Source organism: Ambystoma mexicanum, chromosome 14 (assembly GCF_040938575.1).
Source record: "Ambystoma mexicanum isolate Mex_15411 chromosome 14, UKY_AmexF1_1, whole genome shotgun sequence".
Lineage (NCBI taxonomy): Eukaryota > Metazoa > Chordata > Amphibia > Caudata > Ambystomatidae > Ambystoma > Ambystoma mexicanum.
Genome location: NC_090940.1, coordinates 427,168,860 through 427,186,320, shown reverse-complemented (window position 1 = coordinate 427,186,320; position 17,461 = coordinate 427,168,860). Strand labels below are relative to the sequence as shown.

General features: G+C 52.0%; 1 protein-coding gene across 6 annotated transcripts in view; it reads left to right on the top strand.

Moving 5' to 3' along the window:
• YLPM1 (YLP motif containing 1) overlaps positions 1 to 17,461 on the top strand; it is a 1,127,325-nt gene that overhangs the window by 700,141 nt on the left and 409,723 nt on the right. For all 6 annotated transcript variants that reach the window (XR_011283753.1, XR_011283754.1, XR_011283752.1 and 3 more), the window contains exon 15: positions 12,788 to 12,871. Coding sequence is in view for 3 of the 6 variants with exons in the window: in XM_069637605.1 (XP_069493706.1) it covers positions 12,788 to 12,871 (84 nt within the window). In the remaining 3 variants the exon portion in view is untranslated. The remainder of the gene's footprint in view (positions 1 to 12,787; positions 12,872 to 17,461) is intronic.

The window sequence follows — 17,461 nt, the reverse complement described above, 5'->3', positions numbered from 1 at the left end:
GATGGTCACCCTTCAGCACGTGCTGGGACAAGAGGAAAGAGGGGATTTCCTATCGTCGCTGGACCTGGAGGATGCCTATTTCCACATACCCATTCACAAGGGACACCGCAAGTTTCTGCGCTTCGTGACCCAAGGCCAGCATTACCAATTCAAGGCCCTTCCCTTCGGATTGAAGTCGGCACCAAGGGTTTTCACCAAATGTCTGGCACCAGTGGCTGCGCAGTTGCTCCTGCAGGGGATTCAAGTCTACCCCTACCTGGACGATTGGCTCATCTGAGCAAAGTCGAGGGAGACCTCTGTCGAGCACATGGCGGGGACCGTCCGGGGCTGCTCACGGATCTGGGGTTCTCGATAAACTTTGCAAAGTCCTGCTTGGTGCCATCGCAAGGGAGAGGTCCATCAAGTCCTCCTCGGCATGTCGTCATGCATTTTTCCTCGGTGTGCCTGCAGGCTGCGGATGCGACCGCTGCAGGAGTTCCTTGATGCCCGTTGGATCCAGATATCTGGAATCTTTGAGGACAAGATCACCCTCGAAGAGTTTCTGTCGAGCGATTCAGTGGTGGGGTGTCCGCGCAGATGTGCCCCTGCGGCCATGGATTTCCAGAACCCCCCCCCTCATCAGGAGACGGTCACAACGGATGCATCCCTGGAGGGATGGGGTGCGCACACCAGTCATCTCCACGCAAGAGGCCTGTGGCTACCTGAGGAGAAGTCGTTGCCCATCAACGTTCTGGAGCTATGGGCTGTGTTTTGGGCCCAGAAGTCTTTCCTTCCGTCCCTCAAGGACAAGGTGGTGCAGATTTTCATAGACAACACCACCACAATGTTTTACATCCGGAAGCAAGGGGGGCACCAGATTCCTGGCGCTCTCCAAAGAGACAGGACATATGCCGATGGGCCGTCACCCAGGAGATGTTCCTCGTCTCATTTCATCTGGCAGGAACAGAGAACACTGTGGCCGACTCACTCAGCAGGGAACTGCGCTCGTGCCACGAGTGGGAGCTTCGTCAGGACCGAGTGGATCATCTTACTCCTACGTCCCGTCCCCTTTCAACCATACTTATGGGACTTTCCTCCGTCCTGTGGGACGGGACCGGAGCACTTTGTAAAAGCATCCAAAATGTTGACAACATTTTAGTCTTTTCTCCCTTTTTACGCGGGGTACAGCATGCAACTGTAACCCCGGCTATCTCGGCTCTGCCCCACGCATCGCCCACCAGTCCTTTTCTCTGCTCGCTCGGGACTGTGATTTTCTTCCTTTTCCTCTTCTCTGGCTCTCGCTAGCGATCGCATACTAGTATGTCTGTCGTTTAAACTAGACTTTCCAAATTGTTCCTCGTGTCAGCGACGCTTCGCAAGGGCTGATCCCCATCCTCTTTGTTTAGTGTTTGGGTCCCGATCACCACTTCGGTCCGGGCACTTCAACATCGATTCGAGCGCTGGGCGGAGGTTTTCCAGCGTACTCCTACGCATTTTCAATCCTTCATCTATGAAAAGAAGAAACGCCCGGTGAGTTCTTTACTTTATAGAGCACCCAGGCCGGGAGACACCTTCCCGGGGTCTTCCCGGTCCGGAAGGGGCGTTGACCGCTCTGTCTCCGTGGCTTGCCCTGAGGTTCCTTTTGGGCCTAAAAACTGTACCAGAGTTTTCTCCGAGGGTCTTGGTAAGGGGCCTGTGGATACCGGCATGCACTCAGAGGGCCCTCCAGTGGGGGCTACTTGTAGACACAGTTCTGCTGAGTCGTGGGGTACCGGAGCTTGCTTTGAGGCCTCCTTATCGGCTTCCCTCAAAAGTACTGGGGTGCGCCCCGAGGCCTCGGCTGGGCTTGGTAAGACCGTACATATGTTCGAGGCCTGCAGTGGAAAGGCTACTACCAGTCCTGGGTCCAAGGTCCCTCGTACAGAGGCTAAGGAAACCAACAGTTCTGAGAGGCCTGAGAAGGCCTTATCGGTGAAGGGTTTTTCTCAACGTTCCCGCTCTTGTGGCGACGCCAGAACCGTTGAGGGGGCAAGGAGTGAGCCAAGTTCCTCCTTTATCGGCAGTGCCGAGGTCCTTCCTGTGAAGGCTAATTTGGCTATTGGTATGTCGCAGAAGCATTCCAGGCCGCACAGTACCAGCTCGGCCGAGGTTCCTTGTGTAAAGGCTAAAATGAAGACCCCTGATCCACCGGCGGGGACCCCTGCCTCACTTCCACACAGGCTGCAGTTCCCCTCAGGTGACGGGCGCTTCCCCTACAACTACGCCATTGGCCTCAGTGTGGGGAGCGGTTCTGTAGGTGAACATAAGGTTCCTTGTACGCACCTGTTCCGTCCAGTTTACGACTGGAACGCTCGGATGGCCCTGCCGCACAACATCTCGCTGCATGTGGGTTCGGCACCCTTGATTTATTTGGACACCTCCGGGGATGGTCCTGCTTGGCAACCCTCCCCTCTGCGTCCTTGGAATTATCCTCCTCATGAGGTCTTCTCCGGCAGCTCCAAAGCTTTCTCCGGAGGACCCTTTCTTCTGCAAGTTTCAGGTACTCATGTGTACTGTGATGCTGGAAATGCATCTGAGGGACAGGGCCTCTGAATCCTTGTCCTTTTTTCTGTTTTTACCATGTGTTCTGTTATGTTTTCTGCCCCGGAGTCCATGTGGGACTCCTGGCAGTGCAGCTCTCTCTTTTGGTTTGGTGAACAGACCCATGGGATACCCTTATGGCACCCATGGGTAGGGGTACAACCCTGTGCCCCTAGTGTATGTTTTTGGGCACCTGTGGGTGACCCCAGAGCAGGGTATGGGCTGGTGGCAGCTCCGTGCTGAATTTGACAGGTGCTCAGGGTGTCCTCCATTTTGGGATACCCTGGCCCTGCCATTGGGATCTGTTGATTCCTGATAGGAAACAAGATGGCCCCTGTGGCCTCTTGCTTTCTATTGCCTGTTATCTTGTTTTCCCAAAGTTCTGGGAAGCCCTGTCTCTGTCCCTTCCCCCTGACTGGCTGTTGGGTGGAGGTTCCATGTATGGTATTGTTGTGAAGGCCCAGCTAGACTGGCTGGAGCCTTCCCAGTGACTGTATGTTGTGGGTACCTCCTGTGGGTGGGACCTGGGTGAATGGAGTGTGTGACCAATATACACTTCTTGTTGTGGTTGTCTGGTTTCTGGCATGAGAGACAGACTGAGACAGCCCTGCCCGAAACTGGCCTGAATGCAGTGTGTAGTGTTGAATGGCTGGGTACTTGTCCCAATCCACATTCCCTGTTGTGAGTGTCTGGAAGGGAGGAGTGTGGCCTGAATGCACTGTGTGCCTGATTGGCTGACTGACTGCATGAATGCCCTGCAGTATGATTGGCTGCTGAGTGTGTGCCAGCAGCGTGGATGAGAGAGAGGATAGTATATCTGGGGGCCTCTCACCACTGGAAAAGTGTTCAGAAGGGACCTTTGGTTGAGAAGCGACCATTGTGCTCCTGAAGCGGCCAGGGAGCTGAGTCTCCACTCTACGAGTAACTGGAACTGCTGATCCTCGACGTCCAGCTGGAAGAAGAAGACTTGCTGTGACATTTGCTTCGACCGATCCGAAGGCTGACGAGATCGTCGAGGGCTGACCCGAGAGAGGACCTGGTAAGGCGCCCTCTTCCCGTGCTCCGAGGGACCATCGAGCACCCCTCCATCTTCGCCGAAGCGCCCTGGAAGACAGACCCTCGAAAGGCTGTCGACCCGAGACTGGACCGCTGAGGAGATCGAAGTGAAGCACCCGGACATCGACGCCGTCGCAGTCCATTGCCGTCGACCAGGGTTCGCAGGTTTGTGAAACCGCTGGAGGCCCGTCGAAGTTGTGTTGCCCAGCCGTGGGAACCACTTGACGCCGTGCCGCCGACGACCGGAGCCGTCCGCTCCTTTGCCTAAGACCATTCAATCGAAGGACTCTCTCGACCGCATCGTCGACCGCTTATCCTGCCGGAGAAAGTCGAGGCCGACCAGCGCGCCGGGGAGAAACCTGCCGGTGGGTTTCCCGCCACCCGACGACCTCAAAGACTCGGACGACTCGACGCCCTTGCTGGGCTTCCGTCTCTACAATCTTTGCGGTCCAGAACTATTGTCATCGAGGTGCCCCGCACACCTCCGCCTTGCAGGACGCCGACGCCGACGAGCACCGCTCGGACGAAGCTGCCGCCTCTTCGACATCGTTCTACCTCGTTTGTCGACGGACGTTCGACGCCCCGTGCCTCCCGCTTGAAAGGGAAGGCATTCAAGAAGGGCCGTCGATTCCCCGTCGCCGAACAGCGAGTCCCTCGACGTTTGTCGACGCCTCTCCGAGGAGCTCGACTCCACCAGGTACATTGGGGGGGTAAAAACATTATAGGAGAGAATAAGACTTGCAGAGCAATATATGGACTGGGCTGGTACTATATCTTTCTTGACAGGTTGCCCAGGTGGGGGGATCTCCACACAGAACTGTGCCTAGTGGTAGGGGCCAGTATTCTGCCTATTGCTCAACCATCTTATTTTCTCTCCTCTCTCTATTGCTGGTTTCACTCTATTGGTCTGTGTGATATTGTACAGTATTGTTCATGCACTTCAATGAGATCTAGGGTGGTACCACTTTAGGATTGTAAATATTTGTCATTGTAGATTTTGCCAGAGTACAAAGTGAGTTATCATGATAAATGTACATAACCTTAACTTTTGATTATATAAAGACTGTGTTCTAACCAATACAGAGTGTGGATATTCCTTTGTGGGGGCTTGGGGGATACACTGTACTTAAGAACCAGCCTGCATCACCTCCTGAGAAGCTAGGCCTTGATTGCTCGACCATTGCTACCGAATAGAGAATCTTGGCTGGGGTCTCCTGTGCCTCTCCTCCACCATATAGGGAGCGGAAGTACAGACACCCCCCACCGGTCGTTGAGGCCCGTCTCTCACATGTACCGACCCCATGAGGGAGTATTTCAAGGGTCTTTTTAGGGAGATATACCCACCTGCGCCGCCGGCTCCATCCGTACCTCGGGTGGTACCGCTGGCGCCGCCTTTGCCTATGGTGCCTGCCCCTACCCCTCTGCCTTTGCCTCCGTTGTCCCCTGTTGACAAGGCGGTGCCCGATGTGGTCCAGCAGGACCCTGACCTATCGGATGATGCGCAGGGCGATCAGGACGGCGAAGACCAGCCCCCGCTCTATTAGAGCTTGTCACGAACGGGTACTGAACATGATGTGCCTATTGGATGTTCCAGTGCCCGAGCCACCCGGTGTGCTTTTGGGGGCGTTCACCTCGTCTCCTTCGGAGTGAACCAGCCTGTTCTTACAGAAGGATGTTTTGGCCGAGGTCCGTAGAGTCTGGGAAAAGTCGCACTCTGGACTTTTTCGTCAATAAGAAAATTGACGCGTACTAAAGGCTGCACTCCTCATAAGAGGTGGCTCTAGCATCTTGTCCGCCCTCCACCTCCACGGTGGTGGCTGCAGCCACTTTACAGCCCAGGCCTGCAGCATCCACTTGTACGACGGCTACTCAGGTCCTGGGGAAAGAGGACAAGCTTCTCGACTTCCTTGGGAGGAAGATTTTTGCTAACTCGGCCCTGCAGCTGCGGCAGGCCAATGCAGAACTGGTGTTAGCGGGGGCGAATATGAAGATGTGGAAAGGTCTGGCTGAGTTCAAGGAGTTCATTCCGGTCGAGGAGCTGGACGACTTTAAGGCGGGATTATCAGATGCCAGGGTCTTGGCCCAGGATCTGCTGGAGTTCGCGGCTCATCACGTTGACACTTCGGTTCGGGGCATTATGCTGGGGGTTGAAACCTCTCGGCAAGCTTTGTTGCACTCCACCAAGTTCTCAAAGGAGGTGCAGGACAAGGTGTTGGACCTGCCGTTTGACGGTAAAGAGCTTTATCATTTTTCGACAGATGTAGAGCTCACCAAAACGAAGGACAGCACCCAGGCGGCAAAGTCCTTGTCCGTCTTGGTTAAGACTCCTTTTAGGACCCAGAGACCGTTGTCGCAAAGCCGGCCGTCCTCTGGTTTCAGGGGGTTTCTAGATCGGAAATCCTGCAGAGTGGATACCCCTTCAGGAAATTCCCGCCGGAGACAGCAGCGGACTCAGGTTTTTCTCCTGCTCCTCTTCAGGTTCAGGTGGTAACACCACTGAAAAACCTGCCAAATGAGGGTTCTCCGCGCTCGCACGAGACCCCATGGGAGGGCGCATTGTCTCATTGGGAGGCGTGGCAGACCATCACCGAGGTGGGTCTCGTCAGTCGCTCTGGCGGGCTTCCGCTCACCTTTACCCCCTATCCCACCCTTCAACCCTTCTTTCCAGGAGTTGGGGTTGTCCTCCCTAAAAGCCAAGGTTCAGAAACTGCTGGACCTAAGAGCTGTGCAACCCGTTCCCCTAAGGGAGGATTTCTACTCCCGACTGTTTATGGTGCCCAAACCCAACCAGGCTGGCCTGCGCACCATCCTAGACCTTTTCCAGTTAAATCTTTTCCTACCCCAAGAGAAATTAGAGGATCACGCCCGGCCAGATACGGTCCTCTTTGCAGATGGGCGATTGGCTCAGTGTGGTGGACCTTCAGGATGCATACATGCATATACTGATCTGGAATCCACACAGGAGATATCTTGGTTCCTCTGTGGGAGAGGAACACTTCCAGTTTAGAGTGCTTCCTTTTGGCCTCAGCACGGCGCCACATGTCTTTCCGACGATGTCGGTGATCACGGCCTATCTTAGTCTGCAGGGTATCCATGTGTATCCGTATTTGGATGACTGGCTCTTCCGCAGCCCTTGCCCGTTGAAAGCTGCCTGCAATCTTCAGTCTCTCCTCCAGCTCTTGTTCAACCTCGGGCAGTCGGTGAACTGGTGGAAATTTTCCATGACTGTCTTTCAGGACTTGATTTTCCTGGCTTTTCGCTGGAACATGATCGACTGCAGAGTTTACCTGACCGGGGACAGAACGGCGGATCTGTTGGCCACGTGTCCGATGTTTGCGCAGTCGGAGAGCATGTCGGCCTGGTGGTTCCAGAGGCTTCTGGGCCTCACGGCCTCGTGTCTTTTGGCTCTACCTCTTGCCCATCCCTATATGAGATGGACTCAGATGGGTCTGTGGAGTTCTTGGTGTCAAGTCATGGATCCAGACTCCAAGTTGATATTGATTCCGGTTTCCATGAGAGCGGACCTGGAATTGGTGGTCTTCTCTCAGCAACCTGTCGGTGGGAGCGGGGTTTCAGGAGCCAGCCCCAATGGTAACGGTCACAACAGACTCCTCCCTTGTGGGGTGGGGTGGGGTGAGACATTGGATCTTCTTCAGGTCTCGGACCTTTGGTCGCCTCAGGACAAGCTCCTCCACATAAATCTGGAGCTTCTGGCGATTTTCCTAGCGCTCAAGGCGTTCAAACCGATTGCCAACAAGGTGGTCCGTATCCGCACAGACAATGTGGTGTCAATGTATTACATCAACAAGCAGGTGGGTACCAAGTCTCCCCCTCTCATGGACCTTTCCATCCTGATTTTGGAGTGGGCAGTTCGTCATGGTGTCTGGCTAGTGGCGGTACACATTCCGGGGCAGCTGAACCTGCAGATGCCCTCAGTCGGCGGACGATGGTCAGCTAGGAGTGGGAACTGAAGGCGGAGATCCTCGGAGTTTCCTGCGTTGGGGCACCCCAGAGGTGGACCTCTTCGCAACAGCGACAAACAAGAAACTTCCTCTGAATGCCTTCAGAAATGGTCTGGGAGCCTCCTCGCTGGGGGATGCGCTCGAGATTCCTTGGCACAACATGAGGGGCTATGCTTTCCCGCCACTGCCTCTGATTAATCGGACGATTTGCAAGCTGAAGAACACGGTGAACTATTCTCTTCTGCTTATAGCTCCGTGGTGGCCGGCCAGGCTCTGGTTCTCAGAACTTCAACACCTGTCGGTGTGTGCACCGATCAGGCTCCCGGTGCCTCCCGGTCTTCTTCACCAGGGGGATCAACAGCTGTGGCACCCCTCCCCACATTCGTTCATCTTGACGGCATGGTGCCTGAGTTCAGGCCCTTGGAACATCTCAACTTGTCTGCGGATAAATTGCGCATTATTGAAGCAGCCAGGAAACCCTCGACTAGGTCTCAGTATAGAAGCAAATGGCTTAGGTTCTGTCATTGGTGCTTAGACAAACAGCTGGACCCAAGGGTGGCTACGATTGACACTGTGCTGTCCTTCGTATCCCACCTAGCAGAGCCGGGCATTCACGTTCTGTCATGCAGAACTTCTGTTTCGGCGGTAACCGCCTACCTATCTACGGACCAATGCCCTTACTCTCTGTCCAAACCAGTGGTTAAGAGACATTTTGCAGGTTTGATGTGCCTTTATCCCCCGGTGCGTAAAATGCACCCGGCGTGGGATCTCAATGTGGTCCTTACGGCGTTGTGCCATAAACCCTTCGAACCAATGGCCATGGTGGACCTTAAACACCTGTCGTGGAAGGTGTCCTTTTTGGTTGGTGTTACTTCAGCAAGGCGTGTGAGTGAGCTCCAGGCTTTGTCGGTGGAGCATCCCTTCTTGGCTTTTCACAAGGATAAGGTGGTCCTACGGACAAACCCTGCTTTCCTGCCAAAGGTGGTCTCTGATCTCCATCTGAATCAGTCAATCTCCCTGCCGGTCTTTTTCCCGAACCCCACTTCAGAAGCGGAAAGGGTTCTGCATTGCCTGGATGTTAGAAGGGCTCTTAAGTTCTATCTGGCTAGAACATCCCGATTTAGGAGCTCTACTCAACTTTTGGTGACCTTTGGTAATTCACAAGGTAAGCAGGCCTCTGAGGCGACTATCTCCACATGGATCGCTGCCTGTTTTGCGGAGTCTTACACTGTCCAAGGACTGCAGCCTCCTAAAGGTATTCATGCACACCTGGTGCGGGGCAAGGCAGCCGCAGTTGCCTTTCAGAAATATGTCCCCTGGGAGACCATCACAAAGGCGGCTGCTTGGGCCTCCCCATCGTCTTATTTTTGTAAACATGGTCTAGACCTGAACTCCAGATCTGATGCTCAGTTTGGTCAGGCTGTGCTGAAGCACCTTTTTCAGTAAGGGGTTTTCCATCCACCCGTAGTTCCTGTAAGCAGTGCTTGGGAATCTCCCATAAGTATGGAGTAAAGGGGACGGGATGTAGGAGTATAACCAGGTTACTCACCGTAGTGACTGCCTTACTCCTAGTCCATAGTCCCTTTTCCTTTTCCTCCATACGCCTGCGCGCCGTCCCCTCTAGTAAGGTTCCTCTGTTATTGCTTAAAGGTCTCTGACCTGGCGATAGAAAAGGACTGATGGGCCATGCGCGGGGCGGAGCCGAGATGGGCGGGGTTACGGAGAAAGAGATGAAGGACTAACATTTTTTTGCAAAATATTTGATGCTTTTACAAAGTGCTCTGGTCCCGTCCCACAGGACGGAGCAATGTCCCATAAGTATGGCGGAAAGGGGACTATGGACTAGGAGTAAGGTGGTCACTACGGTGAGTAACCTGGTTAATTCTGACGATGGAGCAAGCCCCAGATCGATCTGTTTGTGATAGCGACAAACACCAAGTGCCGGAGCTTCACCAGCAGGTTTCCCCAGCCGGGAGTATGGGGGATGCATTCTCCTTCCCCTGGGACGGCCTATTCCTCTATGCATTTCCCCCATTGCCGTTGCTTCTGCGACTCATCAATCAGCTGAGACGGTCACAGTTCCAGATGATTCGTCGCACCGGCGTGGCTGAGGCAGATAGGGTACGCTGACCTTCTGAACATGTCGGCGTTCCCTCCAGTCAAGCTTCCAGCGGATGCAGATCTTCTAGCCAGGGAAGGTGTGATTCTGCTCCACGACCTAGGGTCGCTGAACTTGAAGGCTTGGCTCCTGCAGCGCTAGAGTTTGGTGGATATGATCTCCCGGCAGACTGCAAGGAGGTGCTTGCCAAGGCCAGGGCTTTGTCTACACTGAAATGCTACGGACATAAGTGGAAGAGGTTTGCCGTCTGGTGCCATGAACAGAAACTCGGCCCTCTACGGATTATAGCTCTGCAGGTGCTGCCGTATTTACTGTTGCTGGCCAAGGCAGGTTTGGCCCATGCATCCGTCATGATTCATCTGGCCGCTATCTCCCACTACACCAGAACTCTGGGGTGGTCGTTGTTGTGGTCACACCGCCTGATCAAAGAATTCATTCAAGGGCTTTTCCGTTTGTTCCCGCCGGGGAAGGCTCTGGCCCCGGCGTGGGAGCGAAATGTGGTGCTGACTAGGCTCATGGGTCCCCCGTTCGAGCCTATGCATTCGGCACCGCTGAAATTTTTATCTTGGAAAACATCATTTCTTGTGGCCGTCTCCTCCGAAAGACGAGTGGAAGAGATTCAGGCCCTCTCTTGTATACAACCTTACTTGACATTCCACAAGGCGAGGGTGGTGCTGCGGACGCACCCCTCCTTCATGCCCACGGTGCCGTCAGACTTCCATTTCAACGAGCCCTTGGTGTTACCTGTTTTATTCTTGTCGCCTTCGTTGATGGCTGAGAGGACTTTGCACTTGCTGAATGTGGCTACAGCGCTGAAGTTCTACGTGGGATGCATGAAGGGTTTTCGGAAGACGTCACAGCTGTTTGTGAACATTGGTCCTGTGAACCAAGGGAAGGCCCTCTCCAAGGCTTCTGTTTCCAGGTGGCTCTCGGGCTACATCACCCATTCTCACTGGTTGGCAAACCGACCGTTGCCTGGCCGTCCGAGAGCCCATTCGACCACAGCGATCGTTGCAACTACGGCATTCCTGTCTGGTGTGCCCCTGCTGGACAGCTGCAGGGCTGCCACGTGGAGGTCAATGCACTCCTTCACAAAAGTACTACTGCGTCGAAAGGGATTCCAGGGAGGAGTCCAGAGTCGGCCAAACAGTACTGCACAACCTGTTTGCTTGAAGGTGAACCTGGTGAGGAGGTAAGAGATGTTTGATGTTGATATGCTTAATGTTGAGCCTTGCCACCTCCTGTGGTTGTGCATATGTGCACTGCTCTGTATTCTTTATTCATGAGCATGTGAATCCATGCCAGACCCAATGCCAGAGAAGGAACAAGTTACTTACCCGTAACTATTGTTCTCCGGCATGGGTCTGGCATGGATTCACATGCGAACCCTCCCGCCAACCCCTCTCGGGCTCTTCTCTTGGTCCTACTGCCACCTCACGTGCTACTAAATCTGAAGATGGCTGCCAGAGGAGGGGCTTAGGTAGAGGGCAGACATTGGCTGGGGGCAGTATTACACAGAGACCAGTGATTGGTTGTTAGGAGAAAGACAATTCAGAAACGAAAATTATTTTTTCTTTACAGAGGATTCCCATCCTGATGACGGGGAATATTCATGAGCATGTGAATCCATGCCAGACCCATTCTGGAGAACAACAGTTACAGGTAAGTAACTTGTCACTTCAGACAACACACAATTATAAAACATGTAAAGTCACCTTTAGGTTTGTAAGAATGCATGCAATAACTTAGTCAACACATAAGAAGGTAAGTAATGATGCAGTAGAATCGAACCAATTCACAAGAATAATACCCTGCTTTCTAAGTCCAATCCCTATGATGTATTGGAACTTGTGCCCAAAAGTCACAAAGCTTCATTTTAGGAGGGCGGACAGATGTAGAAAGGGTTCTAGTGGTGGTGAAAAAAGTTCCAGAAGATGGTTAATGTTACAGGGCGGTCAAATTATTTACTTATCCTTCGGTATATCTGTGAGAGCAAACAATCAAAAAGCATGGAATGGAATTAATCAAATTTGATTCAAATGTTATAGGGGACACGGGCGCTGCAGGCTGAGAGTACCCCTCACCCCCCGCCCCCTTTTGATTTTCCCAGTTGACTTGGTGGGTCGACTGGGGGTCGTTGCCTGTCTGTTTTCCTGACGTTTTGTTCCTGTGCAGGATGTTTTGCGGGTCCAAGGATTTCTCTGGCTGGCTGCTGGTGCAGGATTCATCTGCTAACGAATAAGGGAAGCATGAATCAATGATGCAGGCATATTCTGGACACCTCATCGGACACAGGAAAGCGATTTCCACCGACGGTCACCGCACTGTGACGGTAACGCGCATCTCTCCAGCCGTGTATGAAGACCTTTCAGGACAGGATCCTTGATGCTGGGAAACTGAACTTGGCAGGATGGTTACTTGTGGCATCAGCGGTCGAACACCAAAGTTCCGGAGGTGGTCGCCAGTTAGTGTTTTAAGGACTAAAACATTTCTATATAGTTATTTTGCTATAATAGTAGACTGTTGATATGTTAACTACTTAGACTCCACCTCTATAGCTAATAAAATCTGCCTTCCTGCTCAGCTCACCTCACCTAGTTTGAGTTTGGCTAGACTAAATGTCAACTGTATTCACCGACTAGGTTGGTCTCTTGGAACCCTCCCACAGGACTAGTTCTGAGAATCCATCTCATGTCACCTACACTGTAGTTTCTTAACTTTTATAATGCAAATGTATCTATAACAGGACTTAAGGATTAGTATATGTATTCTTTAATGCAGTGAGCAAACATAACCAACTTCTGCTATTAAAAGAAAGCCATTATGACCACTGATAACAGGAGCTTTTACGATCTTGATATCAAGAGTCCCCAATTGGATGGCGACCTCTTTAGGCCAAAAGTGACACCCTTTATGGTACAGGGTTTTTAGCAATGATGCTTTACACAGGATACAAATGCTGGAGAACTACTGGAAATTATTTGATGTAACATTTTTACACTGTGTTGCGGAAAGATGTCCTAGTGCACAGGGGTTGACCTAAGAGAAACTAAGATAACTAGAATGACAATATATTTGCATCTTTTTACAGGTGTATTTGGCTGAAACAACTGCTGATATCCAGACGTGTGCTAAGAGGAACATTCATGGCCGCAAACTGAGAGAAATAAATAAGGTAATTATACATGAGGCTAATGTGTTAATGTGTAGATGGCACAAGGATAGCAGGCACATCTAGAATCTACACAATTGGTCATCCAACAGTTGCATTAATCTACAGCTACTTAATCTAACCATTGTCTTTTAGTTTTTAATGTTTGTTAATCTGCTTAGAATCGCATGCTGTGCATATGGCCGACATCCAGTGGTAACCATGGAGTATTGCATCTTGTCTTTCGAGAATCGAAAGGGGACGTCGACATGGGCATGCTTGCTTGTAACACCATCCCTATGTGACGTGTAGTGTACCCAAGATAGCTCACGCGTCGAGGTCCCTCAGATTGTTTTTTCCGCCCAGCATACTGGTCGCCTTGATATGGAGCTCATCAAAGACATTGCTTATTGTCCTCCCGACCTTTAGTCGAATAGTTATATAAAATGATCAGATCACCCTATCCATCCCTTATTTCGATGGCTGTTCCAGTCCTCCGCCGAAGACCTTCAGAAATCGACTGACGGTGATCCAGTCGGCGCTGCCGACCACATGGCCATGCCTTCCGCCGGCCTATACAGTAGGGAGAGTGGGGTCGAGGTGGACATTTCTATACAAACTGAGAATGCCTTTCCCTTTCCTTCCTCTTTCCCTTTTGGTCTTCGTCACTCTACCCATCTTCAGCTATGGATAGGACTCCATTTAGGTTTTGCCCTATTGGTAAGAGCAAATTCCCTTGGAAAGATGAGCACAGACAGTGTAACCGGTGCTTGCCCCTCAATCACAAGGAAGAACAATGCACGGCTTGTAAGCTCCACCGTCCTAAGACATTAAAGGAGCTTAAAGTCAAACGGTGGGGGCCTACGGTATGTCGAAGGCCGAATTTTCTCCCGCTGCCGCAGCCACTGAATGTAACGACGGCGAGAGTGACGATCAGACTTCCAAACCGGAGGTTGATGACCGTTGGACGGAACGCTTGCGTTCCGCTTCATCTACCCCCGGCTCTGCTAGGCACGGCTTAGGCACTGCTATGGGGAAGTCACACCCCGGCGACAAAGACGAACATGTACACAGCACAAAACACACAACCCCAAGTCAATCTTCGGCCAGATCGAAAGACACTTCAGCACCAATGGGTACACCAGAATTTCCCGCTGCATATGCGCCTAGCGACCTGGGCATCGAAAACAAAGGGCGCTACCCCTAATGTTGGTACACGCATCACAAGAAGGCATCCGGCGACGATAAGATTCCGGTTCTGCCGAAAACGGCACCGCCAAAAAAGGCTGCCGTTGAAGACAAGGCCCCGGCTCTGTCGAAAAGGACTCCCTTGCAATGGCAGGCTGAAGCTACGCGCCTCCCCATTGCAGAGGACGTTGCTGACATCTAAGGGAGGTACCGGAACCCACCCGTAGGTCGAAAGAGATGCACAGAGATATTACCTCTGTCAGCCCCTCAGGAGGAGTTCTCTGAGGGCGAAGAAGGGCGGTCTTCGACGTTGAGACTAAAATCTCGAAATGTTTCGGCGGATGAACGTTTTCGGGACCCTTTTCCACATCTAGAACGTTCTAGGTCTTCGGTTTGGACTAGAGAGAAATTTGAGAACTGCATGGAAAGGCTGCACAGGTTTGTTTCCCATTCAGAACCACCCACACCAAGGAGGCCACGGGATGAGTCCTGTGGACCCCAAAGCAACATTTCCAAGGCTTTTTGACCCCTCTTTAGAAGAGGATATATACAACTATGACCTAACTGAAGAAGACATTCTTGCAGACGCTCAGGATGAGGATTTCATCAACCTTGAGGACATGCATGATCCCAATGAGGGCTGGGAGGATAACCCAGATGTGGGTGACCCTCAACCATGGCAATCTCCAGCTCCTCAAGACCCTGATGCCCTGTCTCTGGATTCTCCCCAGTCCACCCCCACTAGGCAACTACTCTCGCCAGTGGATGATCAATTGACTTTCAACGTAATCTGGCGTAAAGCAACTGATCACTTTAAGATTGCTACAGATGAAGCTGCCCCCGAAGCGGAATTCGTGGAGGACATCCTCAAGGAGAAGCCGCCGGCTTGGCAGGCTATTCCCCTCCTTATCCCCGTAAGTGCCAAGGACGAGATCTCATCCTTGAAATTGCATGCGCAGTGCCAAGGACGAGATAGCTTGTCCTTTTTGGCACCTTGTTTTGTGTGATCCCTGCAAAGCCATTTGGGGTGAGGGGGGGAGAGGGCCCCCAAAAATTGTGGGACAGGCCCCCCAGTGGGTGGGGCAGTAAGGTTTGGCCACCCCGGGGCCTGATTGGCACACCAATGTGCCCCTCTGCGTTAAGGCAGGTATAGTAAACAAAGAAAATAATTCAAAATGGCAGGCTGCCCTTTAGCGGGGGCTAAGGGCCCCCTACACAGCTGTGGAATTTTCTAATGTGCTAAGGGGAGTTGGGTTACCAAAGGAAAAAAGGGAAAATGGTGGAACGCATTTTAGGGGGGCTGTGGGGCACCCCAAAGGTAAGAGGGAATTTTCTAATGGAATGGGGCGTTGTCCTCCCCACCCACAATGGAGTGGGTGCCATGTCGTGCAGCCCTCCCTGGGACCAGATATCTGCTCCTAGAAAGGGACGCCCGAGTCCAGGGAGGAGTGCAGGACAGCCCCCCCCCCCCCCCCACCCCTTGTCTGCCCCCAGGGAGGGCTACATTTTGCTGGTGTGACCGTAGGTAACACATGTTTTGTGTTTTGTTTAGAGCTTTTTCTACCCGAGCAGCTGCAACGTTATGTGAGTACTGTTTTTTATTATTCTATGGTTGGGGCCCACTGTCAGTGTGGTGGGTGAGACTGGGGCTGGATTGTTGGTGGTGTGGGTGGGAATAGCCCGTCTGGGCAGATCACCTCCAACTGTCCTGGAGTTGCGGCTGGGCTGCATTACAGCTTTTCCCTTCGGGGAGGTATTGGCACACTGCCGAGACTCCTTGGTGGGGAGAAGCTGTAATGCAGTGCAGCCAGGGCTCCAGCAAAGTCGGCGGTAATATCCCTGGCCTTGGGCACCCTTCCCCCATGTGGGTCTTTGCCGGGGGTTCTGGGTAACAAATTCTGGGCCGATTTGCATAAGTCAGACCTGTGTAGGTTCCCACGGGTGTCCTCTTTTGGGAAATGCATGGGGTTCCCGGTTTTCCTTGCTGGCTTCGACACCCTAGGCCCAAATCTGTAGGTTGCCCACATGAACAAAATGGTCATTGGCGAAAGGCTTGGGGTTACCAATGGGTTACCCTTTTCCTTTTGCGCCCCCGGTAGATGCACCCACACATGTGAGGTACCTTTCTCATCGTGACACGTGTGGGGGTGTGGGAAGGTAGGCATATGTTGTTGGCGGTGTGTTTTAGTGGGTGGCCAGAGCGACATGTGAGAGAATTGTCTTAATTTCCAGCCCATTTCAGAGACATTTCCGTTTCCACTCACCGAAACATGTCGCCAACAACAGATTTCATACCTTCCCGCGTACCCACAGGTGTTCCAACGAAAACAGTACATCACATGTGTGGGTTCACCAATTTAGCCGCAAAGGGAAAAGGCTAACCCAGTGATAATCACAAAAGGGTTTGGGGAGATAACCTACAGATTTGGGCATAGGGTGTCCAAGCTAACAAGGAAAACTGGGAACCCCATGCATTTCCGAAAAGAGGATACCCGTGGGAATCCGCAGAGGTATAATTTGTGCAAATCTGCCCAGAATTTATTACCCAGAATCCCCGGCAAGGTCTGAAATGTGCCGAAAAAACCCACATTTTTCACTTTGTTGGGGTTCTGGGTAAAACATTCTGGTCCACGAGCAAGACTGACACCAGACCATCTTCGCATTCTTCTTCAGGAAGTCGAGACTCTACAAGTGAAAGGAGGAGCCATAGAAATCGTACCTCTGTCACTGGTAAAAGGTGGTTTTATTCAGTGTACTTCCTTGTACCCAAAAAGGATCTAACCATGCGCCCCTTTTTAGATCTGCGCCCAACGAACACATTTGTAAAGCCACAACTACTGCATGGTCACTCTGCAGGAAGTAATTCCACTGCTATCACAGGGGGATTACATGGCAATACTGGACATGAAAGATGCATACTTTCATATTTCAATGTTGCCAGCGCACAGAAAATACCTCATATTTATGATACAAGACAAGCATCATCATTTCAAGCTACTACTCTTCGGCATAGCATCTGCACCAAGGGTATTTACAAAGGTACTAGCGGTGGCAGCAGCACATCTGCGCAGGCAATCCATCCCAGTCTATCCTTACCTTGACGACTGGCTCATAACAGGGGACTCTTACGAAACATGTCTGTCAAATACCCAAGAGACGATAGATCTTTTATTCAGTCTGGGATTCTCTATCAACGAGAAGAAATCCAGCCTAGACTCCAGTCAGGTCAAACAGTTCCCTGTGGCTCTAATTCGAACAAAAGACTGCCTCATCTTCCCCTCCAACAAGAGGGTTCAAAACATGTTGTTTTGAATCCCTCAGTATGTAGCCAGTCGAGAGGTGACGGTACGAAAAGCTATGCGACTGCTAGGAATGATGGCGTCATGTATCTACTTGGTTCCTAAGTGCCTGCGCCCAATGCAAGAG